Here is a 27,511-nt window from a genome sequence, read left to right as displayed (position 1 = left end):
GAATTATATTCAATGTTTACGTGATACAAAATATTTACGCGTATCAGTTTCAAAGGAGTAGAAATTTATTCGAACAACTTGTTCGATCGTATGAGCGTCACGAATAAATCCCCGCGGCTGTTCGGTCTATTTTGCTCGGATGAGATCTCGGCTGCGTACAGGCGAACGGTTCCGAAAGTAAATGAAGATAAACGGAGTCGATCGCGCGTACCCTGTCCATCTGCAGTGGCGTGCGAACATCGACGTTTTCAGAACTCGTACCAGCATCACCTGGGAAGATAGGCAGTCGGCAAACTGCGCCCTCCCTCTCGACTCCCGTTTCGCCGACAGCGAGATGCTACTTCCCTTCTGGGAAGAAGGTGGCTTGGGTATCCTGTTTAAGTATCCACGGGCACGCCATCGGGCGAATCCTGCCCTCTGCCCGTTCTTTTGTTTCTACGCTCGCCCACTTGAAGCAGAAGTTCGCCACCGAAATTCTCATCGCTCGAATGAAAATTTCCAGTTCCAGCAAAAATCGTCCGATACGGGATCACGTGGCTTGGACGTTAGGTGTGTTTCGGGTCTATTGGATTCTCTGTCCATCTTGAAGTTTTTACGGGGTATCAACAATTTCTCTTTCGATCAACCTTCATCGTTTGAAAGCTTTGGAAATGATAATAATAATCTTCTGGAAGATTTCTTGTTCGTTATCGTTCATTTTTCGAAGACTCTTATTAAAGAAAAGTCAACATTACACCATGGTCTTCTTCAGGGTCTCGGTACGAGTCTTTTAGAAAATTTGTCGAACTTTATTTTCTATTATTGCTCTCTTCTCGTTTCGAGGCATAGTACGGCTTCTCTCTAAAGCATAGAAAACCCAACAAATTCATCATAGTCCTGAAATTATTCTATCAGGATCCCATGAGCATCGGTTCTTCAAAGTTCCAGCAAAATCCGAGAATGAAAGACGTAGTATATCCCCAGGACCCGACTAGCATCCGAAACGAGGGCCCGAACTCGGCCGAAACCAAGAGGCCCGTTTAAAAATAGACGCCGCAGCGTAACTTCACCGGGTGAACCGTTGATTACGAGGATAAGGTCCTGGGCGCGAGCAGCAGGGAGGCGAAGAGAGGACGGAGGCTGACCACTTAACTCTTCCTTACGCTACCGACCACATAACCATACAGCACCGGCGATACTCCGCGAGCCATTTGGCTGCGCCAGAGGGTCTCGCACGCACCGACCGTAAAACTGGTCCGACGGCCAGCCAAGGCAAGCTGCCCTCTCATCGTGAGAGACGCAAGCTTTTTCGGTTCGGGGCACCTGATCGCGGCCTCCTAATCTGTCGGGGCCATTACGATAATATGTTTAGTAGGAAGCCCGGGAAGGTTGCTGTTGCTCGCGCGCGAAAACAGGTAGCGAAGGAGCCTGCGCTCGGAACGGAGGAGGAAGAAAAGAAGAACGCCTCTTTCCCAGAGCCACCAGCGCACCACGCTTACTCTCTTTGTGCCGGATGCGTGCCGCCGGCGGAGTAGCAATAGCGGACGAACGTCCGGTCTCCTCTATCTCGCTCGCCGACTTTTTCTCTCTTGCGCTGTACGCGGAGGCCGATGCACTTCGATCGCATCATCGGTCACCACTGCGTTGCCCTACTGATGGACATGCTTAATTACTCGCGCCTTTCGATTCGAGTGCTTTCTCCCGACTCGGACGGCCACCGGTCCTCGTGTTCGGACTGGAATTGGACCAGGTGGCCGAGGATGCTCCGTGCGAAGGTTCGATCGAAGGATGGATCGGGAAATTGGGATGCTGTTGCTCGAATGTTGTTCCAATTGATGGATCGCCAGTTTTTTCATTATTAATCTTTCGATACAAAGATTTTTCGACAACATGGTTCAGAATATTCGGTGTCGTACCAGACCCAGAAGAAGTCATGAATCCTCCTACCAAGAGCTTAGGTATCTGTCCCCATACTCTTAAGGTGTGCAGAACTCTGTTGATTTCATGCCCTCGCTTCGAATCCACCCCGTATATAGCGAGTGTGGAGTTAATTGGTGGCAAATTGAAATTGACTCGAACCAGGGAACCGAGGAAATTGGTCGAATCGCGTGCTGATATGGAACAAGGCTGTAGCGACACGACAGGACTATCAGTGAAGGCGGATTCTGTGACGACCAGAATAGGCCAATTAACTCCTTCCTATAGGACAATCTGAATCCCACTCTCGGTGCGGAATAATAGCCTCTACACCCTGACCTCGAGTGCCTGACCACTCTGGAAGACACCTAGTGGTTATTCCTAGCTACCGGATTCTTGGCTCTCGATTCCCAAAACTCCAAACACTTCGACGCGGCTACTTCTCCTCTCGACACTTTCGATCTCTTTCGACTCTATTCATTTTTTAACCGACTTCGAAAAGGAGAAGGTTACTCGATTCTACGTGTATATTTTTTTTTTCTTCTCTCGCTTCTACACAGTCCGAACGAAGACCTATTCTCACGATCATTTCGATTGTGTATTTGCAGAGAAAGTGCTGATAACGAGACTGACCACCCAGAAGTGGCTGGACGTGGGTCCGAACTGGACCGAGGACGAGTACAGGAGCGCTCACTCGAAGATGGTGTACGAGTACAGGGTGACCTGCGTGGCCCACTACTACGGGAAAGGGTGCGAGAACCTGTGCAGGCCGAGGGACGACAATTTCGGTCATTACAGCTGCAGCCCGACCGGGGAGCGCGTCTGCCTCTCTGGATGGAAGGGCGACTACTGCAACACCCGTAAGTACCACAGTTCGTTATCATCCGTGGACTCCCACGCTTCCCGGACCGACTGCACCGCGCGTGACATCCCTCCTTTTGTCGGAATTCCGTGTATGAAATTACAGAGACGGACCCACTCGCGGCTCTTGTCCCTCTGACCGGCTCTGGTAATTCATACTGTTAGCCCGTAACTGGAGACAGGAGACTGTCGAATTTGCGATTTTTTTCGCCGAATGATCGTGTACCGGGGAACCATAGATGAAGCGAAATTCATCTCTTTAATCTCCCTAAGACCCCAGACTCTCTTTAATCTCCCTAAGACAATGCTCGATCCTGCTCTAAGCAAAACTATAGCCTGTACACTCCGAATTAAACATCCCACAAAGTCCCAGCAAAACCTGAAGACACGAGCCCTCTGTTCGAGAGTGCATAACTCTTCGAAAATGCACCCATTCCCTCTACATCCTCTCTCCGGAGGCTCCGGAGGTTACATAACGTTCTCTCCCGAACAGTCCAAGTCCTCGAAGGCAGTGTACGTTCTCGACAAACCCGACGAGTCGACGGCGGAGAGGTGCAGCGTCGGTGCCAGCACAATCGGGTCCGAGCGTGCAGCAGCTTCCCACGCTTTGCTCGCGCGTGTGCGAGTAGAGGCTCCCTCCTACGTTTCTCTCGCGCTCGTCCAGTCCCGTCTGCGCCTCTCTGCCAGCCGGCCGTCCTTTTCCTTCCAGCTGGCTCTCGTCTCCTCCTCGTCGCTCGTCCGCGTACCTGAGCCGACCAGCGAAGGATTAATCCGCGTGTACGTGCACGGTCTCCGCCGTGTCTGTTCGCTTTCCGCGTGCACGGCCTCGGTTCTTCGTGTGCATCATCACGAGAGACGAACCTCCTTCCTTCGTGTGTGGCAGAGTTCCGTCTCGCCAGTCTGCGAGACCACTAAACGGGACGACTCCGAGCACCGAGACTCCCGAGAAGAACTGGCCGATGTCTTTGGATCAGTAGGCAAGGGTTACACTGACACCTGGTGAGCCTAGGGACAGAGAGGCCTGGTGATCTCAGTTCTCATGGAATTACTCGAGATTGCTTGGAAGTTCCCTTGCGCTAGATTTCAGAGATGGGCAAAATCCTAGGCTTCGAATAAATCTGAAGTTTGCCGATGCGTTTGTCTCGTTTCTTTCTCTGGAAAATGTTCAAAAGAGGAAACGATTCGGATGTATTCGAAACCTAGGGTTTCGCCCATCGCTGCTAGATTTCCAAGCTCCAGGAGTCGTAGACACTTCCTGTTGAATAGGCATATGTTACACCGACGCCTGATAATCCGGAACACCAAAGTCTCAGAAGCCTCGAAGCCTTTTGCTAGAGTCTCGACCTGTAGGACACCTCGATATCTCCTACCCTGTACACCAAACGCACAGGTTATTTTGTGTGCTCTCCAGCGCCCCTCTCCGTAGTTCGCCACCAGTCTCGAGGTGCTTTCTGGAATTTCGTTCCGCTGCTCTTTGTCCCTGTGGAATTCCCCGAGATAGGCTAGGAGAGGTCGCCAGGACATGTGGAATAGGCACCGTAGCCACGCTGGCATTCGAGATTTCGCGGCCTTTTTGCTCGCGCCAAGTCATTACATTCCATGTCCGAGGCAAAGATTCGTGGCGGAGTTTCAGCAGAATGGCATCCGCGACCGGCGGAGAATAGGGGAGAGCTTCGGGTAGGTGGGTAGATAGTAGGGATCAAACGGTGAAAGAATCTCCAAAGGCTGGGATACTGCTGCTGAGGATACTGCTGCCGAGGATACTGTTTCTGTCTGTCCTTTTTTTGGCGAGGGGAAGAGAAATAGGCGAGGACGGTTTATTTGGAGTTTCGTGCCGTCGAGATTAATAGGAATCAGTTGGATTAATAGGAATTTCGTTATCGAAACGGGCTTGACGAAGTGTCAAAGGGTGACTAATATGTCTCGAAACGGCATTCCAGCGATCCTCCTACGTTAGCTGTATGGTACAAAACGTTGCTGCACCGTCATTGCAGAGAAATGAGGACAAAACAGCATAAAACCACACGGTACGATATAACAGAACGTGTCGTAATGAAACACAGAACAAAACATGATAACGCAACTTAACACAGCATAATACAACATAATACAGCCTAATACAACGTAACGTACTACAATTCGATTGCTAATAAAAAAAATACATTACGGGACCGTGACGCCTCTATAAAATACCAAAAAGTGCGTAGAATGTTTCGAAACGTCATTGCAACGATCCCCTAAGTGGCGGCGATCGGATGACCCCGCGCCGACGGTTCCCGAGGTGTCGACCTTCCCCAGTCGTCCTTCCTGCGAGCCACGGACGCGCTCCTCTTCGTCCAAGTTTCGTGTCCCCGAGCCAAGCTCGGCGAGCAAACAGCCAGCAGACTCTCTCCTTCTCTCTCTCTCTTTCTCTCTCGGTGAGTGGCGATCGGTCGTTGCACTCCGACTCGACCCGCGCTCGACAAACTTTCTGCGCGCATCGATTACTAATAGACTGCTTACTCTTCATTTCGTGGCATTCCCTGGTTTTCGCGGAATTGCGCGCGTTCGTGCGCTGTTTCGCGAGCGGAGACGTGTCGCTTTGGGACGTCTGGGAGCGACACGTCCCCGCTGGACAAGGCGGATAATCTGTAGTAACTAGCCCTTCGTTACCCTGTTCTTTCGAGATGGCTATTCGAAGCTCTACTCGACTATTGTCTTCGGCGGTGTTAAGGACGTTTTCTCTCGAGTTAGGTTTCCTTGCGTTTCTTGTACCGAAGAGCTATTTGCGTTAGGTCTGGGTTAGGTCTGGGTTAGGTCGTTCTTCTTAGGTTAGCCCTGCTGGAGTTTAGTCGAATGTCGTCGGAGGTTCAACAAAAAACATCGACGACTCGTGGAGTTTCTTATTTCACGTGGTCCTAGGTTCGTCTCGAATTCCACGACGACTAAGAACACGAAGCTTCCGACATCCTCTGTTCCAAACGAGTGCGAGTTCCACGTGTATCACGAAACAGTACCTAGACACCAAAAGCCTCGAAATCTGTCAGGTCCCGAGGTTATTCCTATCCTATCGAACGAGATGGCGCTATAACCCTTAGCGCCAGCCTTAATTCGTTACGACTCTTATTTCTCGGTGGACATCGAGATTTCGTATCCGCTTCGCGATGTCCCTGCGACCAGTTCTCACGTGGACCGGGCCTCCGGGCACGCCCACGTCACTCTTTCCAGGATTTTCGCCGCCTTCTTGTTCCTCCTACTCCGCCCGAGCGATGAGAAAGGAGCATTGTTGCGATTTACTGCAACCAGGCCCATGCGAACCTCTCTAGCGCGCCTCGGCTCGATTTTATTACTCGATCGATGCCCGCTCGGTCGTTAATTGCGCCTGGAAATAGTCTCCGCTGAACGGGTATTACTGAAATTGAACTTGCCTTCGGCACGGGTTCCATGAGAACGTGATTTCTCGTTTCGGCATCGGCACTAAGGTACACCGAGGTACGCCTGGTGCAAGCGCGGTTGGATGCGTTTGCTCAGCTGACCCGCTGTTCCCCTTTCGATAAAAAAAAAGCTGTTTGCCCCGCGGAATGGAGAAGCGGCTGTGTCGATTGGTCGTCGATGAAGGTTTTGGGACGCTACACGCGGATCCTCGGGGCTCAAGTACCGTTGACAACGATCGGATACTTTTACTGGATCTTCACGGACCGGTAGAAGAAACTGGACTAATTTTCGTTAACGGGCCGGGACATTGAGATTCTTCGAGAATAGAAATTTTATTGAATACTTAAATAATAGTTTGAAGTCTCGAGAATCAACTGTGGAAGGTTTCAGCCTTGTAAAAAAAAAAAAGGAGATCCTATAGTTTCATCAATTGTCAGCGCTATCGCCGCTGACGTATTTCGATATTTTCGAAATATTTAGAATCGATTTTGTTACGATTATTTATCCGACGAGTATCATTCTATACGTGTTACGATTGAAAATTATTATTCAAACGCTCGATTTATTATTCCGTTAGTTATTGTTTTACTTCGAGGTTAGTTTCTTAATGACGAATATCAAAAAACGAACGTTTTTTAAAGTCGTTGGATCACTTGGGACACTTTCGTCAATGGTGACGCAGAGGTGTAGAAATGTTATACATGTGAATACATGTTAGTTATTTCTGCTCGTTACACAAACTCCAGATTCTTTAAAAAAAAAAAAAACAGGTTCTGGTCATTCATAGCAACGCCAGTGTCCGTAAATGCTATTCTTTCACGACGAACAACTGTTAATGCCACGCGGAAAGAACCAAAGAACCAGCGTTACGACACTTCCTACCGCGCCATCGTCCTGCAAATGGGTTAGCGAGACCAGGCAGGGGTAGCCACGGCTGGAGGGTAGTTTGGCACCGCGGCCAGGAGTTTTCGGGGGTGCAGCAGGGGTTGCAGAGGCAGCTGCAACACGGTCGCGAAGCGAAACGAGCCAAAAGCGACCGAGCAAGGCCTCTGACAGCTGCACCACCAGTGCTCTCGGTGCTTTAACCAACAGCTGCACCGGCCTCGCGTTCAACAGTCCGCTTCCATTTCAGACCCACCTCTCCCCTCGCCCCCCCCCCCCCGATCCTTGGTCTCCGTGACTCGACTCGCTTTATTTCTCCACCTCCTTGTTCGTCTTTATTGGCCCGGGGTACCTGCCGAACTGCCAGTTTTCTTCGTCTCCCGCGTCACGAGGACAATTCTGGCAGGTAGACTTAGAGGTAGGTTAGGAGACACGGAGGAGCAGGGTCAGTGACAACGCGACACGCTTCGCCGAACTTGGCCAGAGACGACTAGACCTAATGACTAGACCTAATGACTAGAACTCGATCGTTGTAACCTGGAGGCTCGATTAGGAAGCTGAAAAAAGGAATACATCTTGATACGTCGTTGCTGCGATGTCCCTATTACGGATAAATTCCAGCGAAGCTTTCGGAAATCTAAAACGCTGCAACATGTAGCAGTGCCTTCGTGTCGCTCGACATTGATCAAAAACAGACGGAACGTTAACCTACGGACTGAAACTTCAACGCAAACGACTAGAACTCGATCGTAGGAACCCAGGGCCCTCCTACGACTACCCTCGGGCTGCGTTCGTTCTCTTCCATGAAAGGTCAGGTACGAACCCGTCGGTTGCTCGACAGACGGAAAGAAAAATCGATAGGTACGTTGGCCACGAGCCGTGAAATTCATTGGGGGAGCGTTTGTCCCCGCCTGGTTTAAAGGGAACAACCGACGTTGTTTGACCGTGGTAGACACAGCGACGGCTCGGACGGTTGTAAAATCCAGGGACGGTGTCCTCTCAGGTGTCGCGCCGTGTTGCGGTTACGTGCAAACGTCGGATGAATGCCTCGGGATCAGCTGGCGGATGTCAACTGTTGCAGCAGAAATAGGCAAGACTCGAAAGGGACGCCGGGGGTTACGCTACCTTGCATTGTGGCCAAGTGTATGGAGCCGAGTCAGCTGACGAGTTCTGGAAGCCTGGGGACATGGGTAGCTCCAGGTAGACTTTCCAGACAGCCCAATGCATCACTCGCCAAGATTCCAGACACGCAATCACCGAACAGAGGTCCACCGGATCTATCCTCTAGCCAATGGCTACCTTTTGACCCAAACAATGTCAAAAGGTAGCCCCCCGCGAGTGGTCACGGATTACCACAGCGACGGACATCATCGGGCCAAGTTTAAACGCGCCATCAGACGCTGCCGTAATCCCGAGTTAATTCAGGAACGACAACGGTTCCCCCCGCGGCGACGCGATTTCTCCTTTTTTCCTACGGGCGGAGGTCCGTGGAATCTCTGCGATTCGGGCGTTCGCTGGTCGTTCGGCTGGATCAACGACGATAGAGGATCCCGTCCCTCTCGTTTTCACCGCTCTATAAATACTCGTGGCTCTTTAGCGCTGGTCTCGCGACGAGGGCCGCTCCGTGGGCCGTTGCGCTCGGTGCCAAGGTCACCAAGCCCTCCCCTCGACCCCCGCCGAGACCAGGGTTCACCTTTCCAGCCGGCTGAACCTTCAACCCCCTTCATTCAGGAGGCACGGATGTCATCGTGGACCTTGGTGTCTGAATATCTCAGACTGAAATCAGTCTTCTACTTGGTTTTCGGGGAATCGCTTCGTTTCGGGATTCGCTGCGTGGATGTTCCGATTACGGATCGGGACCTGCCGGGTTAGGAGGATCGCGTATGTCTTCGTGTAGCACGATAGATGTTGTCTTTGATGGTTTGCGGTAGCTCGGATTGCAACAGGTGGATCGTCAGTTTTGTTGGATAATATTGTTGCGTTTCGGGATAATGAGTAAACACGAACTTTAATAAATAACAAACAGCTTTGTAATAGAAATGTGTACGATACGAATGCAATTAAATATAGCTTCGGAACGTCTGCTCTCAATGACGTCTTGCTCGAATCTGACAGCTCGACAGGCGATCGATCCGATCGCCTTCTTCTCGCTGTCTTCATGTTCCGGTCGCGAGCACCGGCAGCCCTTGGATCCATCCAAAGGGTGCTCTCGCAACGATATATTCCTTACTATATCAACGGGCCGCATTCTGAGACTTTAGGTTCTGATACTTTAGGATACTTAATTCTCTTCTAACGATAGGACCCACTAGACCGGTGTTTCTTAAACCATGGATCGCGAGATTTTAATGTAAGATATTTAATATTCGTCGATGTATTTCTGTGATACGTTACTTCTTCTGTAGAAGTTCGATGCACCACCATCGAGAGCTTCGCACTCTCGTTACCCATGTCCCCATCCACGTTCCTCCATCTTCGACGACCCAGGAACTCGTCCCAATTGCGTGACGCGTCCCGTGTAGCACACGTAACTTAATCACTGGTGGCTGAGAGCCAACGTTAAGAGTTTTGGATATTTGTGGCCTGGACAAGCCGGCCGACACGTGACACAATTTCGTTACCCTTGCCAGCCGCGTGCAGAGTCACGCCAGCCAGCAATCATCGCTCCATCGCGTCCAGCCCTTCCCTCCAGTCCTCCTCCGGTCCTCCTCCCCCTCCATGCATTCCAATAATAGGGGGAACCAGGTGTCCTCCATCTTTAGGGCACGCCGAGCATAAATCCTTTCCACTCGAAACGAAGGAAGTGCAATTGGCCAATTAGCAGGGCGTTAGAGGCGCGCTCGGTGTCGATACGATACGGATCTTCACGCGTGACACAATTTTATCAGCCTTGCGGGACGACGTATCGCTCGGCTCGCTACGTGCAGCTATGCCAGCCATCGCTCGGTCAGACTTCGTTCCCATCCAGGATTCCTGGAAAACGGGAACGATGTTCCAGGTACATATGACATAAATTTTAATCAGCCCCGACCGATCGGAAATTCGAGACGCGAACGATCTTCGCCGTTGGCCTTTGGGAATTCGTCGCTTCCAGGCCTCGAGGATGGAGATGTATTCGTCGAGGTGAAACTTTTGCTGGATCGCTTAATTGGAAAGCACAGTCGACGGGGTTTCGGTAGGTTAACGTACCCTTTTATGTAGCGGGAGTGTCTCGCGACTGTTTGGATTTAGTTTATTTGGATACACTCGCGCGAGGATAGAGAGTCTAACGATAGGATCTGTTGGAGAGATTAATGGACACCTGGCTAGACTTACAGAGGACGTTGTAGCGACTTAGGTTTAGGGCAGTCGTGCGCGCATCTGGACAGTCGTCTGACCGGTCTAACGATAGGATCTGTTGGATTAGAGTAATGCACACCTGGGGAAATGTGGTGACAGTTCGAGCTGGTACTTGGCCGTAATCATTTCTGACCAGATGCTCTAACGACGAGGTTGTTCAGGTTTTCTCATATCGAGGAGAAATAATAGTAAGAGTTGAGATTCAAACAGTGTTGGATGTGTACTCGCTTCTCTGCAGAGAGTTACTCGGAGGCAACAGGAGTCGATAAATAGAACGTTGACAGATCGAAGAAGAATGAGGTTCCTCGGGTACTCCAGACTTTTATTTATAGAGGAATTAGTTGCGTTTTGTGTGCGTTCCTTTACGCAAACACCGAACCCTGAATCAAACCAACCAGGTCCTAAAAGTATCGCAACTTACAGACAGCCAATCCTTTGGGGTGTCTCCTGTACCTTTTAACGATGGTGCCAAAGTCCGTTCTGTCCAGTACAGTCCACTCACTCTTAGCAACATGAGACCTAGCACCGATAGAGTTCACCGGTCGGAATGGATCCGACAGGTAGAACGATATATCCAGGTGTAGAAGGCATCCCCGGTCGATTACGACATGGCCTACCAGTTAGCCAGGACAGTGTAACGCGGCACGTATCCCTCGTGAGTGGGTTAGTTCAGCCGTTGAACCGATTTTCCGGTGGGTCGACGGCAATTTTATGACTCGATTAACAGCGACATAGCCAGCCCCGGCTAGGTGAATTATCGAGTTCCAGTACCCGACTACTATACCTGGAATGCATCGGATGCATCGTATGTACCGCTCGTGCAGTCGTGAGGGACGCGATCGACCTCTTGCGGAGAGTTGCCTTAACCTTTTCGATTTTTTCTTGCCTGTTTCAGCCCGCTGCCTGCCCGGATGCGACGAGCAGCACGGACACTGCAATCGACCCGACGAATGCATGTGAGTACACACATAATACCATAGACACACGTCCATACACACGTTAAAGAACGCACTCCTACAACCTCTGTCTCTCTTCTCTACGTGTACCGGCTACTCTTCTTCGCTGATATTACATTCCTGACTCGATATGCCCCTACGCGGCGTATCGCGCCCGGTTAATAACGCGTCGATCGACGGATCTAACGTCGATGCCTCGCTTAACGTTCGAAAATCGGGCTCTGTTAGCGATGCGCGAAGCGGAATTCGGAACTGTTTCAAATGAAATCGCTCGAAGGTAATCGAGAAACGAGAGCGAACGATGGCGAAGACTTGGAGCAACGAATCTTCTTATTATCCGAGTTTGCTATCTCTGATTAAAGGCGAAGGATAGAAATCGCTGCAGTCGGAGTAATAAGTATTCGTACAGGAACCAATTCAAAATAAAACTTCATGTATTCATTTTATTAATAAATTTTTTAGGGAACAAGTAATCGACCAACATTCCTATTTTAACGTTCATTTGTAACGTTAACCTCTTCTTTCTCGTCTTATTAATTTTATTTTACATTGGTCGTACGAATACTTCCAACACTGACTGTAAGTACTCTTAGATCTTTGAAATTAATCGAGTAAACGTGAAAATATTTGTCTGTAATTTTTATGCAATATTCACATTTGCTATTAACTATTAATTTACATTATTTATTTTTGATATTCATCCAAGTTTCTAATGAGTATTCGATTACTGATTATAAAAATCCTGCATACCTGCGAGTTTGTAACGACCGCTTTCGAGTGAAAACTGTTGTTACTTTGGCTTTGAACTGTCTCAAGAAACCACCCGTATTGCGAATTATAATAATAATAATTATATTAAATTCTAAGTTTACGAAAGCTCGGTTCTGACGTAACGTTGCTTCGGGTAAAGATAGAAGTAACATCCCCGAGAATATTCCAAAGTCCACGGAGCTCGTTCGATTAATCCGTACACCGAACCCTCGGAAGCCAATCGCGAGGGCATTCAATTTCTCCGTTAAAAATTTCATTTTCATTTGCGTATGGGATCGCGGCACGTTTCGATTTCTAGCGAATAGCTCGGATTCTCCGCTTACGTTAATTGGAAGTTTGGTATTCGCCATGAAAACGCCACGGGATTACGATTGCTCGTGGTACGATATCGGAATATCATTACCAGAAACGGCTGCGGGTATCCTTCCCGCGCAATTTGTCTCTTTCGTTTCCGTTTCACCCACCAGAGGAATTTGCGGCCCTGTTGACTCGTTTGCGCGGTTCGCGAACTACGGTTAGGTCGTCGAATTTTTCTGTAATCGAATACTCGAGTACATCGGCGATTAGAATACTCGCGCGTAATTCAAATATCTGGATATGAAATGAAATGTTACAGAAAACAATTAAATACTCAAATACTCGATGCAGAGATATTTAAATAACGATTTCAGGCTCAGAATAAAATGCGCACAGAAGCATTCGATCCTGCCCTTTCTCCCGGTTGAGAACTTTTCTTTCGGCGGGAAGAGTGTCGTTGAACCCTTTCTAATTCGATTCCGCGTCGAAAAAAGAAAGAGACCGGCGAACCAGGGGCCAGAGAGATCGATTCGGGAATCTCTGTATTTGCCGGGAATCCTGAGTGGCTATAAATACGGGCCGTGGTTCAAAGATCCTATTCTCCGCCACTCTCAACGCGAATTTTTTCGCGGTGGAGCGCATTCTTTCGCCCCGCGGACGAGAACCTGCAGTCCCTGAAATCGGCATCGGGATAGCGATAAACTATAGATTCTAACCGTTGATGTCGATAGAACGCGACGAAAGGAAGAGAAAAGTCTTGCTTAATATATAGCCGGAAACGAATAGTTTTTAAGATATTCAGCTTCTTAATCGATGAGCGAAACTGCGTTCGCGCGTGACTCACAGGATCAAAGATCGAATATCTCGCGAACGATTACTTCGTGGGCATATGTTTATTTAAATTTTTCTATACCTTTTTGAATGTAATTCTTAAATTTTGTTCATAAAAAGAAAATATTAATTTACATTTCTTCTGGTTCGGGCAATCTTTCGTTATTTTTGCTAGAATTTACTGTAACGAATTAATATACACAATTGGAACTGGTATTTTGTTGGAACAGTAAAATGGGCTTTCGATGATGTTTACGAGCAATTGTTTTTACTACCAAAGTCCTGCACGATCAAGCTACCGAGTAATGAGAATTAAGGACGAGATTGAAACGCTCACGAATTCCGCGATAATTGCCAGAACGGGTGATTCGTCTTCGCTCGAATCTCAGTGCAACGTTACCCCGAGGTTTAGAGTCAACTCGATCATCTAATTACTCCACGACCGGGGTTAATTGTCCCGTTAGCAGGCGGCAGCCGTCGGCCCAACACAGTTCCTACGTTCCCGGGGTCTCCGTCTATTATCTCTGTTATTCATCGCCGAGAGAACCGTTCGGGAATAGTAATATTTTCGAAAATATATACGCGACACACCGTCTCAAAACGTCCCAGACAACGTGGAATTTATGCGTGCCTTGAGACACTTCGGGAACCGCTCGCGACGGATTCGTAAATTACTTGTCGTGTTTCGAGGTAGTCGAATCTTTCGATGAACCCGCTTCTTTCGGTTACGTACTGCCGTAACATTCAGTTCTGTAGAAACGCAAGAAAATTAGGGAAAATTGCTTGCCGAGTTTTCCCGTATTTGAGTATTCGAATACGATTAGTAGCGATCAATCGTTTGAATTATTTTGATTTGACTACTCAACCGTTTGGGCAATATATACGACTACTCAATAGAGTAGCGATACTTCACTACTCGAGTGTTCTTGTTACTCAAACGTTGAATAATATGAATGATATTTAACACGTCGATCGCCACGTCACCCATATATGGGCGACAGTGCTTTTCACTGAGAAACGAAAACTATTAATTCTGAAAGTTAAGTGTCGTAGAAAATGAATTTAAACGAAATACTTGAATTTCGACGAAGTTACAGAACTGAATACCAAAATAAATGTTTCATTACGCGGTTTCTAAAAGTCTGTAAACAAAATTAAATCGCAGTAGAAATTTTCAAGAGTATTAGTCCGGCAGTGAACGTGTTAACTACACGAATATTTTAATGTAAAAGTTTGACTACTCGAATGTTCGTATAATATTCGTCTACCCAATCATTCGAATGGTTACATTCCACTGCTCAATTATTCCGTTATTCAACTATCTGAATATTCGACTACACTCGTTCGCAATGTACTCGTACTATTCGAGTGCACGTAGATTAACGGAATGGCGCTAGCCTAAATTCGTTGATTTTCAAGCCTGGCAACCGCGCCGATTTCCTGGTAGGGCACGACGATCGACACACGCGGCGGTATAGTAAATCGCGGTTGCTTCTAGCGAAACAGGCTCGCGGATCGCCGGAGAATGTCTGCAGAACGACGTTAGCCGCATTGAATAAGCGCGCACCGCATCCGCGGCGCCGTGGCAGGTATAATATGTCGGCATCGTAGTATCGTCCTACAATTGGGTTACCACGGTGTTTATACGTTGGCCCGCGAGCATTTGTAATTCTCTCTACGTGCGGTTTACCGTCGTTTACTTGTTTTTTTATCAAATGATCTTATGCACAGAACGCGGCAACCACATAGCATCTAAACGATTTATATCGAGTTTCTTCGGTACGGAAATTTATTTTATTCTTAATTTCTACGTTTATCCATTTTTCTATTTATTTCCATAATTACCGAAATTATATGTTTCGTACGTATGTTTCGTGCGTACTTGTTTATTTTTTCTTTATTCTAATCTTGATTTGACTTTTCGTTAGAAAGCATCAGAAACAAAGAAATTATTTCTGCACTTGAAATATTTTTTTAATCGAGCCGTTGGAGTTGGATGGAATATGAACGTAGGTCGGTAAAAATGCGTCACGAATTAATCGTGGTCGATTAAGTTTTCTGGCTGCGTGCCACTATGCGTGGAAATAGTCGATATGATCGCTAAAAGCAATTGCCGTGAGAGCCTCATGGGATGTTGGCCCCGTTCGTGATACGTGAAAGAATCGCGGCGTTTGGTGTCCCATTGAAATTTCGGAGTCCGCGTTCGGTCGTGCGCGTGATATCTGAATACCGATGAGATCGATGCACATCGTGCATCATTTTATGATCCGTCGCCCTTTTCTCTCCCCCTCGACTCACGCCCATTTCTCTACTTTGACTTCCACTTCCGCGATATCCGCGTTAGCTCGTTTCTCCCTGCTTCCGAATACCAGGTATTTTCGAATATTCGATCTTTTCTTTACTTGCTTCTATTTTTATATGGATACTTATAATTATCGGTGTATTTATGTATCGAGGTAATTATAGACGGCGATGTATATCTTTGAATATCGGTACATTTTCAAAGTGGTATTTCCAAGTTATCGATATTTCTAAATATTGACACTACATGAGCACTGGTACTTATATATATATAATTATAAATACGGGTATTTTTAAATATCGACATTTCGCGAATATCGTTACTCCCGAATACCTTTACATTTAAATGCTGATACTTCTCGATACCGATACTTTCGTATACCGCAACTTGTCGATATCGATGTTTCCAAATTCCGATATCCCTGAAGATATCAATCTCCAAACATTTCTGAATACCGACAAACCCATACAAGAATACCATCCTCGCATCACCTAAACGCTTCCAACTCCCTGTCGAACACCTGCTAATCCACCGACTCGAAAAACCCTCGAAGCGATCGATCCCAATCATCGATCCCTCTACGAATCCACCCCAGGCTCCTTCCCCTTCGTGCGCATCCTTTTTTCCATTTCCGCTATCGCGTCGAATCCGCTCTAATTACGAAACAGCCCCGCGAATCCCGGGGATCGGACCAGGTACCGGTGAAAAAGGCCCGGCCATCAGAAATCCGTTTCGCATCCTAGGAAGAATCGCGGCACGAGAAGACAGCTCGAAGAATCACACGGATGCCACGACCGTGTCTCATTGGCTAGGCGCGTACACAGAAACGGCCACGAGTATCCGCGCGCGCGCGCGGCACAGTTCGGCCCGTTCTCGTTCCGTCTCCGTCCGACGTGGTCCTAGCCGTCTCCGTCTAACGCGACGGGGCTCTCTCGATTACGCTCTCGGTGTGTACACGGGATTTAATGGTATAGTCATGCGACGTCGACGGCTGCGGCCCGGGCTCTCTTTCCCTCCCGATGCACAGCCGATACGTACGCGACGGACGCGCTGGTGTTGGTGGCCAGAGCAAGGCGCGCGCGCGCACACACAGAGAAGCGTAACCTTTCCTTGACCCGCATACTGAACGGCTGTGCCGAGGCTCGAACCGTGGGAACACTACTCGACGACTCGTCTCCCCACTCCCCTTCGAATTCTACCTCCTCTCCACCCTCCCCCTCCCTCTCTCAATCTTACGGCTAAGGCTCTTCCTCTCTCCTCTTCTTTGACTGTTCCTCTCTTTTTCTCCTCCTCCTTTCTCGCCGGTTCCCTTCGACGACCGGTCTCTTCGCCGACTCTCGCTCATTCTATTTCTGCCGTCCCCACTCCTCTTCCTCTCTCTCCCCCCAGCCCCCACCCCACCCCACCGTCAAACCTTTCTCTCCGTGTGGCGCTGCGCGCGCTCCGTAATACCTACATATGTATACACGCGCGCCTCTTCTCCTCGCTCGCCGTGTCCTCCTCCGTTCCCCGCTCCTGTTCCATCTTTTCTCTCGACCTCTTTGTCCTTCCTGCACGGCGCGTAAACCCCCTTGGACATAATGGCCGACCACCATATCCTCCTCTCGTGTCCCTCTCCCCCTGGCGATGGGGATATACAGCTCCTTTCTACCTTCTTCATCTCCAGCGCGCCGGGGCTTTATCCACCTTTGCGTATCCCCTGTCGCGGTGGGGCCTTTCTTTTTCTCCCCGTTACGCCGCTGGTTCTTTGCCTCTCTTTGCTGCGCCAGCCTCGGTTCCCGCTTCCTTCCAACCTTTCGCGAATTCCTTCTTGGAAATTCTTTCGGGGGATACGCGATCGTCGGAAGGCTTTTCGGCGATTCCCGGAGGAGGACGTCTCCGCGGTTCGGGAGATTCGCCCGATTAGAACCGCTGTGTTCGTCAGATCTCGATGGGTCAAGGGTACCCTTTCGGTGCAGGAAGGGAAGGGAGAAGGCGCGATAGTTTGGGATCGGAAGGTTTCTTACGTTACGTGGATCGACGAGGTTCAGGTGCGACGGACCGAAGATGCTTTTCGGGGAGAAAAATCGGAAGTGGGGGTTTCCGGTAGGGTCGAGTTTTAGTGTTGCACGTAGTACAACCTGTGGTACAATCTGTGGGAATAGAGATCATAGGACGGTTCTTTTATGTTAGGCTATTGGTACACCGATAGAGCATATCCTACGAATTCAAGTCGGCTGCATATGATCGTACTCAATCCTGTACAGGTAGATAGCGTCTGTCAGGGTAGACCGAGGCACACTTATACCAACGGAGGACGTATTAGTCATTCAGGTTCAGAAAACACTTTTCTAGGGAATCCTCTCTCCTGTATTTGACTACAATAACGTAGCCCTAAACAGTACGTGAATGTACGAAATCTTAAAGTCTATCCGCATTAAGGGGATGGTATTCGTTTTTTATATTGACAGAAATATTCTGTTTATTTGCATTTTTGGGATTTCTTTTTCTAGTATATATAAATCACAACAACAAATATCCATCATGTTAATTTTATTATAAAACTCTTAATCTAAGACTAAGATCTAAGACTTTTGCAGAGTATCGTTCATCTTCCTAAACAACAAGAATACTTAGTCCTCCGGAAATCCTCATCTACCTACTAGGTCAGCCTAACGTATACCTTCCCCTACCAGTGGAGAACAATTCAGGGTCAGAAAGTATCCTACACGGAGCACGCCGGTGTCCATTTACGTTCGCCTCATTCCCACTGACGGATTGCTTTCTGGCAAGGATCGATTAGCGTTTAACGACCTAAGCGATTAGAGCTGAGCCAGTGGCGAGTTCCTCGTTGCGGAGGAGTCACCCGGTATAGAAGCTCGGTTACCTGGAAACGGGAATTCCTCCTCGTTCCATCTACCTTTATTGCGCACCCTCTATCGCGCTTCGTCATTTTTCACGCGCGTTTAACGAGGTCCTTGACATTCGTCGTCGATCGACTCCCAGGGATTTTGATCGCGGTTACCAAGGGAAGAAAGCGCGATTCTGCAGGTTTTGGGCGGTGATAATGTTAGGTCTGGAAGCTTATCTTGGAAGCTTTCAAAAGTAATTCAGCTAGGGAGTCAGCTAGCTTCGAGAAATAAAATAAAAAATAATAAAAATATCCAAAGTCCTATCGCTATCATTATATTAATTTACTAATTATTGTATTCTACTTTATCGAGAGAAAAGACACGCGATAGAAAGAGAGACAGAGTGTCGTAATTTCGGATGGTTTCTCCTGTCGATGCAGGAAGAAAGACGATATCTCCGCGAACGCTTTCTCCTTAAAAGAGCGATCCGTAACGAGCCGCTTCTTCTCGATGTTCCAGATGCCACAACGGTTGGAAGGGAGCGTACTGCGACCAGTGCGTGAGATACCCAGGCTGCCTTCACGGTAGCTGCCAGAAGCCCTGGGAGTGCCTGTGCGACGAGGGCTGGGGCGGTCTGTTCTGCAACCAGGACCTGAACTTCTGCACGAATCACAAGCCCTGCAGGAACGGCGGCACCTGCTTCAACACCGGCCAGGGTTCGTACACCTGCTCGTGCGCGCCAGGCTTCACCGACACTGACTGCCAAACGCCGCTTTTGGACTGTCACTCGAAACCGTGCCTGAACGGTGGCTCCTGCTCGATGGAGCCGTCCTACGGGAACTCTAGCCAGCCGAGCAGCGCCGCCAGTGTCCCGAAACCGTCGACGGACGCTGCCACCTCCAGGCAACATCATCGCGCCGGTTACCGTTGCACCTGTCCGCCAGGCTGGCGGGGTCATCACTGCGAGATCAGCACGAGATCCTGTCGAGATTCGCCCTGCCATCACGGGGCCAGCTGCGAGGACGACTCGCTGCGCGGCTATGTGTGCCGCTGCCCGCCAGGTTACACGGGCAACGACTGCGAGTCTCAGCTCGACGAGTGCTCGCCTAATCCTTGCTCCAACGGGGGCAGCTGCACGGACATCGTCAACGGGTTCCGTTGCTCTTGTCCGGCGGGATACACCGGTGAGCGTTGCGAGACGAACATCGACGACTGCCAAGGCGATCCGTGTCTGAATGGCGGAACTTGCGTGGACCTAGTGAACCAGTTCCGTTGCCAGTGCGTGCCAGGATTCGTGGGCAGGCTCTGTCAGGATAAAGTGGACTACTGCTTGGCGAAACCATGCGCCAATGGCGGCAGATGCATCTCGGGGACCAACGACTACCGTTGCGCGTGCAAGCCGGGCTTCACGGGCAAGGACTGCAGCGTGGACGTGGACGAGTGTCGCAGCTCGCCTTGCAAGAACGGAGGTAGCTGCAAGAATCGCGTCAACAGCTTCATCTGCGAGTGCCCGAACGGTTGGCACGGGGACACGTGCGCAGAGGAGGTGGGCAGCGGAACGGCAGTCCTGCCCGCAGCGGCGGCTGCCAGCTCGCCGTCGAACGCCGCTGTCCCAGCGGTGCCTCCTTCGGGCGCCAGTTACTGGTCGGGGAATCTCTCAGGGCGCGTGGCGTCCGCTGAGCCTAGGGACGCTGGCTTGACCACGGAACACGTAGTGGTGATCGCGACCCTTTCAACGGCGGTGCCAGCGTTCGTCCTGGTTGCCGCGGTGGCCGTGATGTGCATGAAGAGGCGGCAGAAGCGGGAACAAGCGAAGGCCGACGAAGAGGCCAGGCTCCAAAATGAACGCAACGCCGTCCACAGCAGCATGAGCAAGAGGAGCGGTGGCGTGATGGGCGGAGTAGGCGGTGGCACGGGGGTTGGCTCGACGGGTGTCAGTGGCGTTGGAATCGGAAACGTGGGACTGTTGGGCGGCGGGGGCAGTGGAATGATCAGCGGCAGCGGCGGCGGGAGCGTGTGCAACCTGGGCACAGGGGATGCGCACATGATCAAGAACACATGGACGGCGAACAAGAGCGTGAACAACGCCGCGTCCGCCAGACAGGACGACCTCGACTCCTCGTTTCAAACCGACGTCACGCTGGACAGCACTTGCTCGGGTTACAAACCAGAACCAGTGCTGCAGGATGGACGAACGCGGACAACCAAGCAGCTGAACACCGAGGCGGCTGCCCACAGGGCGTCCCACCTCTTCCAGAAGGAGAAGGACTGCCTGGGCTTGGGTCTGGGCATAGGCGTTATGGAGAGCGCGAAAAGGTCATCCGTGTTCGCGGGAAACGCGACGACGGACAGCTGTTGCGCAGCGGAGGCGGCGCTCCTCAAGAGGCCGCCGACCACTATCGCGGAGGGTGGCGGAGGGCCACCGGGAAGCGGAGGAGCCACGGACACTGGCTGCGGGGTCTACGTCATAGACGATCACTACAGGCACGACTCGTCGTTGGCGGCGACGCTCGCGACGGAAGTGTAGTTTCGTATCCCCCGCCCCCCTTCATTTGTGAGCCAATCGACCAATGGACTCTGTGCGTTTCTCCCTCGCGACGAGAGCTCTGTGTCTGAACTGATCCCCTTTCGTTGGTCTTCGTGGATCATCGTCGCGCGAGTCTCCGTATGCAAAGATCATTGACGCTGTATGGAGCATGTATGGCGACGTTAGCGCCGGGTTAAGACCGTGTCGAAATCAGGGCTACAAGTACTCGAGAGGCCTCTAGTAATCACGAGTCAAATCGATTCGATCCATACACCGTGGAGGTTTAGCGGGGGTTTGTCTCGATCGACTGTCCTCTCCGATCAGCGAACCTCCGCTAATCCGCCTAGCGTGCGAGTCGCTGCGGCCCAACCCATATAGACTGCCGTCCCAAGCGACGATCTCTGGCGGCCTCTCGGGCGCATCCGCCCATCCTTAATCCGGCGCTGATGCATCGCGGTGTCCGCCGCGAATTTGGAGCCTAGATTTTACAGCGAAGACCGGAGATGATCCGGGTACAGTTCGGCAGCGCGTTCCTCCTCGGGCATGGTTCCTATGCCGATGGGAACTTGATCGCGAGCTCCGACGAGAGTTTCTTCGATGCTTTCGTCACTGTTTGTAGAGAAACATTTCGCAACGAAGACACTCGATCCGAATTACAAAGAAATCTGTCGGCGAATAGCGCGCCGAGTCCCGGACTCCCTCTCCGTGTTATCGTCGCGACGATTGGCGGTATCGAACAAGTGGCGCCGATCGAGCCGACGCGCGAGTACAAACCAACGTCAGCGATCTTTGTACGCGCGACGCGCTACCGAGCGAGCAACCGCGTTTCTTCGCGATTCCTTTGTTTCCCTCCCCTCCGTTGCGCGTGAGAACGTTCCACTCGGACATTGCCAGCTCGGGGGAGGAGGAAGTTGACGCGCGCGTTCCGCTGGACGATCCTCGGGGGAACCTATGTCCCGCGGAAGAGACTATTTTCACTTTTTTTTTTTTTTGTTTTTTTAGCGACCAACTCGACGGGAGGAACGAGATAAAAGAATATATTTATACGGAATATACGCGTCCCGCGTGTATATTACGTGTAGATATATATATATATATTATATCATAAATACGAGATGCTGTGGTGGCGGACGACGGCGCGGATATCGTCGTCCGACCCGTTCTTAGGTATTAATATTATATCATGCTCGAAGCGAAAACTTTGTACAGAACTAATTTATTATTATTGTTATTTACTATTATTACTATTCGCTATTATTATTATTATTATTATATTATTATTATAATAATTATTATTAATATTATTCTATCGTAGCTCCCAAGTATCATTGTTTCGGAATAGTTTTCCATCTTGGCTATTTCTCTCTCTCTCTCTCTCTCTCTCTCTCTCTCTCTCTTGTTTCTTCTCCACCCATTCCCACATCCTCGACTCTTTAGAGAGACCCGTTTCGAGGATGTCTACTCGCGCGATGGTTAGCGTGGTTGTGTTGTTAGTGCGTGCGTGAGTGTCGAGACCCCCCCTTCCTCCATTACCGTGTGTATATATATATATCTATATCTATGTGTACGTATACGTCTGAGAATATATGTGTGTATGTGCGCGCGCGCGCGCGCACCACTCCCCCCACCCCCGCCCCTCGCGAGAGCAAGTCCACGAGAGAGTACCGAGCAACAATCAGAGGAGAGCGTTTGTATGTACCGTGCGTATAATAGTTACGAGCGAGAAAGTTTACGACGAATTAAGATTCGAACGATGTCGCCCCCTCCCTCCCCCCTTCGTGAGATTTTTTCTCTCTTCTTTTTATTACGTTTTTTTTTTGTTTCGCCGTTCGGGTAACGCTGTTTTTTTTTTTCTTTTTTTTTTTGACGTATGAACAAGATCTTTTCTTTTTACACCGTGTACACCCTCTCACCGGCACAGGGACGATGTCGGACGGACATGAAACTTCCGAGAGAATGGCTTCCGGGTCGCGTGTCTCGAGACAAAAACTACAGAGCAACGTCGCCGAAAGTTCGAATCGAGCTATTCAGAGGGCCTCCCAGCGCTCCGGGATTTCCCATTTTCATGGCAAACCCGTTGCGCTGGGACTTTTCATAACGAAAAGTAACCGCTTCTCGTACAGCGGCCGTCTTGTACCGAGATCGAGAATTTAAAGGTATAACAGCTTTCGTCAGTTTCAAATTTTCTTTCCTCGACAGTTCGCAAATGAATCATTCGCGTAACCTAAAATCTTTTCTGGTACTTGTACTTTGAATTTCGTCACGGTCGAAACTTCTCCATTTTTGTTTGAATTTCTTGCTTCGGATTCGTTTACACGTTTTCTAACGTAAAATTTTGTACGGTATTTCTATTCGTGACCCAATAAAAATTCATAAATTGTATCAGGTAATTTTAGAAAAGTTAATTCGTTTGCTTGGTACAGAGAAAAGTTGTTTTTGTCCGCGATCTGGAAGACGGTGAAAGCCATTCCAGCCTCGACCATCGACGGCGCCTTCCTAACGAACATCGAACCTAAATAAGGTCCACCGCTCGTTGAGGAGAGAAAAACTGTAAACAAAACTGTGTGATCGAAACATGACCGACAAAAAAAGTGTAGACTATGCCCCGATCTAATAGATACAGACGCGGTAGAATTTATACGAGCATTAGTATTTTTTTGGTCGCTTTATGATCTTTCAACAATAAAACAAGAACTAGAATCAAAATTCACTGTGTGCGATCCAACGAGCGAACCTGCGACCGAGTATTCGTTCTTTTTTTTTCCTTGTAAAAAGTGTCACGAAACGGGGAAAAGGGAAAGTCGAATTTCTTTTTAACACTTTTAGGGAACCGTTTGCCGTAAACACTGTTCTATCGGGCATTAATAGGAGGTGAATTGTAACCGGTTAATTTTTTAGGAACATTTCGAGTTGTACGCTGAAGGGCTTACCTTTTCCCAACGTTTCGGAATCTTTCCGTAACACGGCGCTCGATTCGGTGAACCGTTACTCGCGATATGTATAAACGGATAAATAAATAAATAAATGGATATATAAATATATAGATAGAAAAATATATATATATATAAAGTATATATATAAATATATATATATATATATATACATATGTAAATGAGAAACCGGGTTCGTCGTCAACGGCGTTCCGACGACGAGACGGTTTATTTCCATGTTTTCGAAGTCGAAGTCTGCGAGATACCTTAGTTAATTAAACAAATTTTACTTACGTGTAATTTTCAATTAATCCTGGATAAACTCGCGGCGAAATTTCCTACGAACCGAATGTTTCGATCGATCCAAATTTCGTAACGCCGTAACATCTCCTTCCATTTGTATAAACTGAATGTAAACATTGATAGATCGTTCGAACGAACAAAATTCTTTTTCGCGTTCATGAATATATTCTCGCACGCTTCGACCGCGAAATCGCGAACAAATGACGATTATGTGTTGTTATCGCACGGTTGATGATAATTATTTATTTATATATGTGGATGATAATGCTGAACAAACGATGATGAACGATGCTGCGCTTGACGATGACGATTGAATGACGATTGACACCGCGGCGCTAGTTGTCCGATCGATCGGTTAACGTTGATCGGGTGATTGAAGAAAAAAAAGAAAAGAGAAAAAACGAAAATTTTGATGCCGATAGCGATACACGATCACACGATTATAATTGTAGAAAGGCGTACGATGACGATGTAACGAACAAAGATTCGATGATGTTCCTGTTAATAAATAATGATAATTAAATAAACGAAACGACTACCAACAAACTCGAGGTTGGGTTGCGATTCTTTCTTTTTTTTTTTCGGGTCTCCCTCTCGAGGGCAAATGGAAAATCGTAACGAAGAAAGCCATAAGTAAATGGACAAACGAATAAATAAACGAAAAAAAAAACGAACGGGAGAAAAAAAAAGAAACGGAGGGCGCGGAGCGTTCGTCGAAATTATATTTAACGAATATAAAAGTGAAGGAAAACACGAAAACGAAGCGTGGCGCAGCGCCGCCTGCGCGCAGCGTCAAGCAACGCGAAACGGGATCGATCGACTCGAGCCGAGATCGATTCTATCGTGCGACGCTGAGTGGCCTCGTTGACCCATAATTAATGTGATGCACGTACGTATAAACGATTATATTATATGGAATACAATGTGTAATAAAGCTGTTGTCATTTTTTGTACTTATACTTCTCTCAACTGAATTTCATTTCGTTTCGATTTGATTTCTCGATCCGTTGTCACGTGAACGCGTGACGATCACCGCCCCTCCTTTGCCCCCACCGCTCTGTGCTCTCCCCCCTCCACTCGCTCTAACCTCCCACTCTCCTATCCTTGTAGAATTTTCTTCTCGTTCCTTTTTCCGTGGGAAACGTTGCCTTATTTATTTTTTCATTTCGATTTTGCTAACTGCCGAGATATTCTGTATCAAACGAAAGATATATATATATATCTATACATATATATTTTTTTTTATTTAGTGTGATATATCGATACGTTTACGAAGAAAAGAGGAACGTATTCGTACGTATAATTATACGATGTGTAAAGATTCCTAGGCGCGTCCGTGATTCTCTGTCCCAAGTGTATAAAAAAAAAAAAAAAGAAATGATGCGGAAGACGACGTATTGTTATATATATATATATATAAAGGTATAAATATATAAATATGAATATAAATATAAATATATATATTATAGACGCGCATACACACACGTTGCGGATCTGTATATTTGTAGCGGAAATGTACAATGATTACGATTTACGAATCTTGCGATTATTATTACTATTTTTATTATTATTATTACTATTTTATTATTATTATTATCATTATCGTCAACGTGTATATAGATTGAATTGTCGATATAATGATGTCACGCGAACGACAGCGAACGATTAATAATGATATATTAAAAGAATCACTGTGTACTTCAATTTACGACACCCACCCCCACCCTTCGCAAGCAAACGTTGAAAACAGTTACGATGTCAGATCCAGTTTTCGAAACAGTTGTGGAAACCGAAAAGACGCAATAACGTGTTCACCTACTATTCGACAGTATGCTTTCAATTTTTTCTCCGCGTGTACGTCAACTTTTCCGTTTCAAGGTCACTCGAAGGTCGATCCCTCGAAACGCCACGGGTCCTTGAATTCGCGTTTTCGAATCGAACGCGCTGCTCGCACCCGCGACACGACAAACCCTTGACGTATTACTTTGAATTATTCATAATTCGCAAGAAGAGAAATATTAGTAAAAAAAAGGCTGGGAAGAGTTCCGAGGATGGAACGCCGCCGGAGAGAAACTGAGCCACGTTCCAGGAGTTACGCAATGCACGCTGAATCCTTAAAGGACGTTCGCGACCAGGCTGGCTGATTTCCGTGGAGGGCCACGCTTTAGAAGTCGCGGCACGAATGCATCACGACAAAGTAGCCGCGAACGTGGCCGTTTGTGGGAACAGTCACGGAGAGAAAGGTCCGGCTCGATGGAGGAAGTCGCATCTTCTGGGAATGACGTCAGATAGGGCTGATAAGGGGCCCCGACGATTTTATATAATCGCGAACCACCGGCGGGCGCAATTAGAATTCAGGGAACCACCGCGCTCGTTCTGCTCCTGGAATAAATGGATCCGACGGTTAACGTCAACCTTGCGACCGTACTATGGGAAACTGATAAATCACGGCGGCATGATTTGAATTTCACCGGGTCGATTAGCAGCGCGACGCGTCCAGACGTTCGTCGACACCTTCGTCGTCGATTTCTCAAAGTTAACGAGAATTTCGAAAGCCCTCGTGCGCGATTTACCCTCGTTTGCGGATGAAATTAATTTGCCATTAGAAATAGTAAATAGTACATTGTTTGTTTACAGGATTTTTTATTCATTGCGAGACACCTATATTCTTCGTCCACCCTTGGTTGAATAATAATTGCTGACACCGATTTCTTATCTTTAAGCGAGGTATCGTGATCTATGTGTGATGACTGCGAAGAATGGAATTAATGAGAAAAATAAAGACGACTAAAGATAGAATTTTAACTTCAATTTAGAGATATTGTATCGTCCCTATAAATAAATAGAATGAAAAAAATATTAATTCAATAAACAGACAGAAGTACAACAATTTCATTTCAGACTTAAGACATTCGTCATTGGCCAGTTCTGTTATTAATAACGGTTCGCATCGTACGCAAATCACATTATTCAATGTTATCATTAAACAGTAATTACAATCCGCTGTTGATTTATTCCAACGCAAATGGCGGGAGTGAACGTACGCTCGTATCCATCGAACGCTGATCAATATTTACGATGGCGTTATTAGATTTTACCTTCCTGCTATTATCTCTCATTGAACATCGATTCGGTAGGAGTGTGAGGGGAGGAGGTGCTCACGGTGGATGGAGATACGCAGCGACCACCTCCATCATCATTATTCAAATATATACATTGAAACTCGCTAAAATAATATTCCATGTTGTATGTATATTCAACGTTTAATTAAATTTTTAATAGAACGCGTATATTCAAAAATTAATAGATTTGCATGAAAATCACTATACGCGCGTTTCTCTAATCGTTAATTATGAATCCGATGTCGAAAT

General features: G+C 48.1%; 1 protein-coding gene across 1 annotated transcript in view; it reads left to right on the top strand.

Moving 5' to 3' along the window:
* LOC128878249 (neurogenic locus protein delta) overlaps positions 1-25,093 on the top strand; it is a 60,062-nt gene extending 34,969 nt beyond the window's left edge. The window contains exons 4-6 of the mRNA XM_054126301.1: positions 2,505-2,756; positions 11,288-11,348; positions 18,900-25,093. Of these exons, the coding sequence (XP_053982276.1) occupies positions 2,505-2,756; positions 11,288-11,348; positions 18,900-20,907 (2,321 nt within the window). The 3' untranslated portion in view covers positions 20,908-25,093. The remainder of the gene's footprint in view (positions 1-2,504; positions 2,757-11,287; positions 11,349-18,899) is intronic.
* The last annotated feature ends 2,418 nt before the right edge of the window (positions 25,094-27,511 follow it).

This window comes from Hylaeus volcanicus, chromosome 6, assembly GCF_026283585.1.
Source record: "Hylaeus volcanicus isolate JK05 chromosome 6, UHH_iyHylVolc1.0_haploid, whole genome shotgun sequence".
NCBI classification, from domain to species: Eukaryota; Metazoa; Arthropoda; class Insecta; order Hymenoptera; family Colletidae; genus Hylaeus; species Hylaeus volcanicus.
The sequence above is the reverse complement of the archived record's forward strand: the minus strand, read 5'-3'. Positions and strand labels throughout refer to the sequence as shown.